Source organism: Mus pahari, chromosome 14 (genome assembly GCF_900095145.1).
Source record: "Mus pahari chromosome 14, PAHARI_EIJ_v1.1, whole genome shotgun sequence".
Lineage (NCBI taxonomy): Eukaryota > Metazoa > Chordata > Mammalia > Rodentia > Muridae > Mus > Mus pahari.
The window spans coordinates 47,152,502-47,160,811 of NC_034603.1; the positions used below are offsets into that span (position 1 = coordinate 47,152,502).

General features: G+C 36.9%; 1 protein-coding gene across 1 annotated transcript in view; it reads left to right on the top strand.

Annotated features, from left to right (window-relative positions):
- Positions 1 to 8,310, top strand: part of Nf1 (neurofibromin 1) — a 248,403-nt gene that overhangs the window by 69,746 nt on the left and 170,347 nt on the right. The window contains exon 12 of the mRNA XM_021212697.2: positions 2,759 to 2,890. Coding sequence (XP_021068356.1) covers positions 2,759 to 2,890 — 132 coding nt within the window. The remainder of the gene's footprint in view (positions 1 to 2,758; positions 2,891 to 8,310) is intronic.

Here is an 8,310-nt window from a genome sequence, read left to right on the forward strand (position 1 = left end):
GAACTCACTTGGTAGACCAGGCTGGCCTCAAACTCAGAAATCTGCCTGCCTCTGCCTCCCGAGTGCTGGGATTAAAGGCCTGCGCCACCAGGCCCGGCTTTCTATTAGTCTTAATATTTTAAATAAACTATTATTAAGGGGAAATGTCTATTTCATTGACTAGTTTCAGAATGTACACACTTAGTAACTGACTAAAATACTAACGTTTTCTTTTATTAACTCAGGGATGTCTAATTTTTAGTGCCTATTTTATTTGAGAATATATCCTTTACTTTGAAATAAATGAATTAATTCCTTATGAAAATAGAAAATTTATATTTTATAAAATTTATAAAAATTTTTAAATCTTAAGTCTAAAAGTTAATATATAGTGCATACATACTACTGTGGTACAGTTTTGCAGTTATCGAAAATGATTACATAGTAAGCTGGTTGTGGTGGCTTCTGCTTGTAGTTCTAGCATTTAAGAGGCTGAGGCAGGAGAATCACAGGTTCTAGACCAGTTTGAACAACATAGTGAATTCCAGCAAGAACCTGTGTCAGAAAACAAACAGATTTAAACTAAACCAAAACTGAAAATAGCAACCTCCACTCCCAGTAATTTGATAAGATATTAAAGGAGATGCTTGTCTATTTAGTTTATTGATTTCTGCCAAGATTTTATGCAATGTATAGGAAGAAGTCAGGACTCTGTGTACTCTCTTATTTTTTGTTTTTTTAAATCATTGAGCATTTTGTTACTTTAAGGTGATTAACAAAACATAGAAATCTGGTTACATTGATCACTGTTTGACTTGGGCACATCAGTGCCTCAAATCTGAGAAATGTGTTATATTCTGTGGTGGTTAGTGTTGTCAATAAAGTCTGAAGATGAGCCTTTGAACATATCCATGAAGATTGATATCATGATTACGTTAATTGCGGTAGGAAGGCCCCCATCCACTGTGTGGTACCATTCCCTGGGCAGTGAGTAGAGAAAGCTCTTTGTTCCTGCTTATGGATTTGATGTGACCAGCTCTCTCCAGCTCTTGCCACTTTAACTTCCTTGCCACTAGAACCTGGAATTGTGAGCTAAATAAATTTTTTCTTCCTGAAATTGCTTTTGTCAGAGTATCTAATTACAACAACATGAAGAGAAACGGAGACAGTAAACACCAGTGTGTAGGAACTGGCTAAATCAAATAACCGAGAGACATCATAACCATAATAGTTAAACATTTATATTTCTTAAATTAATGAATTTTTAATGTGTATGGTTATTTTGTCTACTATATGTCAGCGAACCAGAAGCACACATTTGGTGCTTGTAGAGGCTAGAAGAGGGTGTTGGATCCTCTGGAACAGGAGTTGCAGATAGATGTGAGCTGCCACATAGGTGCTAGGAATTGAGTCAGGGTCTTCTGGAAGAGTAGCCAGTGCTCTTAACTGCTGAACTACTTCTCTAGCCTCTATTTTATTTACTTTTTGAGATGAAGTCTTTCTGTGAAGTCCAGGATATCATTGAAGTTCCTCATGCCTTAGCCTCCCTTGTGTCAGGATTAAAGTTGTACACTACTGTGTCTGCCTTAGTTTTTCTGTAGAGTATGAATGTGTTATTTAATATCAGATTTTTAACTAAAGTATTACAAATTAAAATTTTATATTTAAAACATATTGTTCTCATGTATAATCTATATAAGTAGTGAAAGTTTATCCAGTCATTTTTCTATAAACTGATCAACTTTAATGATTTTTCACAATTACTATTTTTCAAGCATTTAAAATTGAAATGTATTAATTAAATTTAAAGTAAAAGTCACTTAAGGATACACTTAAATAAAACAGACTTTATAAATCAGCTAGATTGGCTAAATGGAAATAGGAAAATATCTATATAAAATAATTATTTTATAAACCCTTAGCTAGGTCTGGGGATGTAGCTCAGTGGTAGAGCACTTGCTTAACACACACCTGTCCCAGGCTCCTGACTTCAGTGTCTGGCATTGTAAAAACAAAGATGCTTAGCTAGGATCAGCCGTCTTTGTTTTTGGTGACCATTTAGTCTTCCATGTGTTGTGCCATCTGCTTATCAACGTAAAAGATTATTGATACACTAATGGCTTTATTCCATTTACTAATTTCATGTTAATTGTTGTTTGTAAGCATTTGACTAACGGTTTTATATAGTCTTTCAACATTGTGTTAAACCACTAATCTCATGGAAAGCTGTGATGATAGCATTTTTACCTGGTGAAAATATATAATGTATGCATGTGTTTCTGAAATTTGTTAATACTAAACTTTTTTTTGTTTTGTTTTTTGTTTTTTTCGAGACAGGGTTTCTCTGTATAGCCCTGGCTGTCCTGGAACTCACTTTGTAGACCAGGCTGGCCTCGAACTCAGAAACCCGCCTGCCTCTGCCTCCCGAATGCTGGGATTAAAGGCGTGCGCCACCACGCCCGGCCTTAAACTTTTTTAAAAGATAAAAATTGGTTGAAGAATTTTGCAAATAGTTTTTAAATTTATTATGGCATTGTTGAGAAAGGACAACCTTATTTGCACATGCTTAGAATTCTATTTTAACATGTGTGTCTGGTTAGTGTTTGAGTTAAAGATAACATTTGAAGACTTTGAAAGTCATATTGTATATTTGCATGGTCTTAGAAAGTTTCTCAGAAAAGTATAAAAGTGTTTAAAAAAAAAGAAGGTATACAACAGTAAAAGAATGTGTACAGCCCATGTGATTTTTGTACTCTATGTTCTCTTGTTTTTTCTTCAGTCTGCGTTGGATTGGTGGCCTAAGATTGATGCTGTATATTGTCACTCAGTTGAACTTCGGAATATGTTTGGTGAAACACTTCATAAAGCAGTGCAAGGCTGTGGAGCACACCCAGCAATACGAATGGCACCAGTAAGAAACCATGAGCTTTGCCTTCCACCTGTGTACTGCATTTCCAGTCTTCTCATTCCTGCTGACGGAGTTAATGGGTTGCCTGGGCCTTCCTTTCCTAGGGATGCTGTATTGCCATGCAATTGCTGCCCAGTTAACAGCGGTTGTTTTTCACAACTTCTACTAGTTGAACTTGACTTTCCTAAAGTTTTCCAGAAAATGTTAACATCTTAATGAATGTCATCTTTCTTGTGTTTTTGGTTTAACTTTTTCTTACTCAGTTGTTTTGATTTGTTTCTTATGTTCAGACATTGGGTTAGAGTGAGTGTCTGATACTGAATGGTACACAGCAAATTAGAAATCGAGTAAAACAGCTGTTACTTAAACAGTATGTTTTAGTAAATAGGATCATTTAGCAAAAATTGATAGGAGCTTGACATTGATGTATTTTGAAACTTAACAAAGGCTCACTTTGAAATTGTGTTCTGAGAGATTGGTTAATAAAGACTATAACTTCATAGAGAGTGGGCTTCCACACCTAATGATAGGATTGTGCTCAGGATCTCCTGACTTTGATGTAGGAAGAGCATTTACATGGTGACTCTTGGTGTTGACTGGTGGTGCTTTGTCTTCTGCTTGCTTTCTGTTCTTATTGGCTGTTGTTGCTCACGGGGTCAGGTGCTAGCCAGTCACTGTGTTGCAAGGCAGTGGGCTTCTGTGGCTGGAAGTATATATAACCCATTGTAACTACCTCAGAAAAGTCCTTGATTTCTTTGACTTTTTTGAGTATAGTTACCATTATAGTCACATCATGTCATTTCAAATGAAAATGCATCATGTCTTCACCTGTTGGTTTTATCTAATAAACTATCCATCTTACACGAATATTTAAGCAGGTGGCTCTCCAGCATTCTTATCTTTCCAAGATCCTAAGGACAGAGCACTTTCCTTTACACAGTTAGGGTCAGTCCTGCACAGCTGTCAGAAGCAGTTTCTAAGGATTTTAAAAATATAACAGGTGTTCAAACGAGGAAGTTTTCTATACAAGGTACCATTCTATTTTTATCTTAAAATATTTATTTTTGTGCTAAAAATAATAGCTGAAAGGGCATGTCATTGATTTTTTTTTTTTCCTTCAGTGCTGAAGATCAATCCCAGGTTTCCCATAAACACCTAACATGTACTATACTATACCCCCTGCCTCAATGGTATTTTATTAAATAAAATTTAATATTCAAGCTTACTTTAGTTTACTTTTTGTGATGGTATGTATACAATACCTTTAATGTAAAAAAATTGTTACAGGTATATATGTTAGTGGTAACATATAGTGTAGCTATGTAAATATTTCTTAACTAGACATTTTCTTTAAGTTCTAGTAATTCCTTGAATTTACCCCCACCTTGTTTTTTGCATTAGGAGGGCATGCTAACCGTCAAACCCAGGAGAGCTTTCCTATGCCCAACTGTACCACTGATCTGTGTCTCCAGCCTCAGCTTGCTGTGTGCTGGGCTATAGCTCAGTGGTATAGTGTTTATTTACCTCTCACACTAATAGGAAGATAATTGGAATTGGTGGAAAGCCATATTTGCTTCCTGTTTAATATTCAACACCTCTGCCACTTAATTTTTATGCATGAGTGCTCAAATGAAATGAACCTCGTTTATTCTTTTGAACAGCCACAGATTTGGTTGGAAGTCTGACATAATCTACATTTTTAACTTCTTAGATTTGGTTGTTAGTTAACACTTGGAGGCCCTACATTATGCTATGATCACTGTTTTCTTTAAGCTGTAACTTGTAAGGATTTCTTGTGGCTCAATGACATGATAAAAGTTTGTTTTATTTCTGTTTTTATTTATTATTTTTCGTAGTATCAGTATACATTTAGTTTTCAGAATCACTTTTAAGGTTTTTTTTTTTCCCCCTTTGAGATACAGGCTATGTAGCTTTGGCTGACCTTGAACTGTCTTCCTGCTTCTACCTCAGTGGTCTAAAAGATTCATTTTTTTTTATTATTTTTAATTAAATGAATATATGTGTTGATGTGTGCACATGAAAGTAGATGCCCATGGAGGCCAGAGGCATTAGATGTTCCCCTGGAGCTGGAGTCACAGGTGATTGTGAGCCATCTGATAGGAGTTCTGGGAACTGAACTGGCCTTCTGGTAAAGCAGAACATCCTCTTAACCACTGAGCCATTTCTCTAGTCCTTTAAAGTTCTGTATATTTGTATATATAGTATGAATGTATGTGTACTGGCTATAGGAAAACTTTCTGCTAATGTTTTCATTAGAGAAAATGGCAAATTAATGTGATCCAGTTGTATAAAGTAAGGAAGTTTTAGAGTTTGGGGATTTTTGTTTTGTTTTGTTTTTCGAGACAGGGTTTCTCTGTATAGCCCTGGCTATCCTGGAACTTACTTTGTAGACCAGGCTGGCCTTGAACTCAGAAATCCGCCTGCGTCTGCCACCTGAGTGCTGGGATTAAAGGCGTGTGCCACCACGCCCAGCTGGCGAGTTTGGGGAATCTTTAAGGTAAACACCATTCTTCGTGTTAATGTGTGAATAGACCACAGATATGTCTGGTGCTAATGCTAGGATCATGGGTTGTGCCTTGTTTACATTGCTTGAAATCATTTTGGTAGCTCTTAGGAATTGAGTTATGCCTTTGCTTGCTGCAGACATAGCAATGCAGAAGTTCTGTCTAGCTGAACATAATGGGCATGCCTTTAATCTTAAGGTCTTGGGTGGCATAAACAGGCAAGTCAGGACTACACAGCAAGATTGATTGATTGATTATTTAATATGTATTTATATTTTTTGAGACAAGGTTTCTCTTTGTAGCCCTGGTTGCCTGGAACTTACTCTGTAAACAGGCTGGCCTTGAACTTAGAGATCTGCCTGACTGTGCCTCCAGAGTGCTAGGATTAAAGGCATGTTCCACCATTACCTGCCTCATAGTAAAATCTTGTTTCAAAAAAGGTTCTGTCTATGAAAAGGTAAACTATTGTGTGTTTCAATATAGTATTGATTTTCTAATAAATAAATCTTGAGCATGGGGTTGCCTCCCGCCTCAGTGGTTTATGTTTCTGACCAAAAGACACCCACCCAGCCTCTATATTTTAATATGCCTTAAACAGCAAAATAGCTGAGCGACTGCCTCACCTCTATGATGTTAGAATCTACCTCCCGCCGATAATGCCAAGTTACTACTCACTAATTTCTATGTTCCATCTTGGCCACATTAGTTCAGTTAGTCAGCCGTCTAGGCCACATTTCCTTGGCCCAGAGCCTGGAGTGCTCTCCTTGCTTCTCTACTCCATGATGGCCTCTGTGTCTCTCCTCTCTCCACACTCCCCTGAAGCATGACGGTTGCCCTTCTTCCCCTTCCTTGTGGTCCCAAGCCTGGGAAACCTAAAACCATGTCTTTTTCTTCTCCCTCACTATTGACTGTTCGTATCTTTATTTACCAATCAGAATTAACTGGGGCCAGGTTCCCTGAAGCTGCATTAGACCCTCTCCTGCAAACTGTTTTGGAGGACCCAATGAGTATTTGAATACAGGCAGCTAGCTATCTGTCAAAGCTTGACAACTGCTTGATATTTTGGGGATAAGTTACTTGGTAGGAAGTAGTAGTCCTTTGAGGACTGGAGAGATAGATGGCTCAGCCGTTAGGAGTACTTGTTGCTCTTAGAGAAGATCTGAGTTTGGTTCCCAGCTCCCACAAGGTGGCTCATGAAAATCCTTATATTTAGTTCGAGGCGAAGATGATACCCATACAAGCAGGCAAACCTCACACATGCAAAAACAAATTTAAAGCTTAAAAAACTAACTACTTGGATTTTTTTTTAAATAAGATTAAAAATATGTTGTTGTTGAAGCCATCCCAGTTCCTTTCTCTTTTACAGAGTACCCTTGGAGATGTTTTGAATGAAGTTAAAACCCAGTTTCCTAAGAGTTGTTATTATATATAGCTTGTGTTGGATTGGATTTTATTGTTTAACTCTTGAAAATTCGTTTGATTTGTTTTGATAACTAAGCAAACTAAGGCCAAATCTGGTTACAGGAATTAGAATGTCTGTCGCATGGTCCAGCAGAGTTATGTCTGACGTTGTTTTGATGCCTGCCTAGTGTCTGCTCAGCTCCTCAGTTGCCCTCCTTTACTAGCAGGTTAGCTGGATGTCGTTTTCACTGCTTCAACAGAGACTCACAGACTCACAGGCTCCCAGAGCAGCGCCAGGCATGCTGCTGTGCTGTGTGCCAGGCACTGTGGGCATGCTGGTATGCTGTGTGCCAGGCACCGTGGGCATGCTGGTGTGCTGTGTGCCAGGCACCGTGGGCATGCTGGTATGCTGTGTGCATTTGTGAGTGATTTTGTGGATGAATTTCTATTTTGATTGAACTAAAAATTTGTCTATTTGGGTTATTTCTCTTTCACAAAGCCAGTTTAATAAATTTTTTCCATTAATATGGCCTTTTAAAGAGCTGCTTTCATAATGTTTGTCTGGTACCATTTCTAGGTTTTGGTCTAAAGCTGCTTTTGATCATTGGAACTAGCTGCTTTCATATGACGATTATACCAATGTTTTTTTCTTTTACTTTTTCTTTTTTTTTTTTTTGGCACTTTAGTATTAATTTTAACTTTTTGAAATATTTGAGAGTAATAATTTATATTTTAAAACTAGAAGTATGCTTTAATAAAATTAAAATGTAAATAAAGTTTTAAATTTTGGTCTTAGATGATATCTTGGCAAAGATGTTTCTTACCATGCCTGTAAAGTCAGCCCTAAAGTTTGAAGTTGGCAGATGGTTTTGGTTCCTAATAACTCCCTGAACCTTTGGCTTAGGAATTTCTTGCCTGGCATAGCTGACTGTCTTTAACCAGAGCACATGTGTCAGATCCTAATTTTTGCAGTACAGAAGATAAATTAGTAAATGAAGTCTTTTTTTTTTTTTTATTTCTACTTAAACAGTTTGTTAAGCAGCTAATTGTTCCTGACTCTATATAACCCACTAATGGTCATTAAATTAAAAGAGGTAGTTGGAATTTCTCAAGTCTTAGATTTCCTACTAGTCAGTTATACTATAGAACAAAATTTGCATGTTAGCACCTGACATTAAACCAAAAATTACTCAAAAAACAATTACTAAATCAGAGATAACTTATGTATTGCTGGTTGTCCTCTGACTGTGTACTTCCTGTGCAGTGCCATGTCACTCTGTTACATCATAGTGAGTTTGTTCGGTAAAGGCTTCACCTTGATTTCCTATTAGACCTTGAAACATACACATGCATGCACATGCAAGTACACACACACACACATATCTATAGAGCAAACATTTCACAGAACTTATTACAAACATTTCCTTTAGTGTTGGAGAGTTTGAATATTTCATTTCTTTTTTTTTTTTTTTTTTTTTTTTTTTTTTTTTTTTTTTT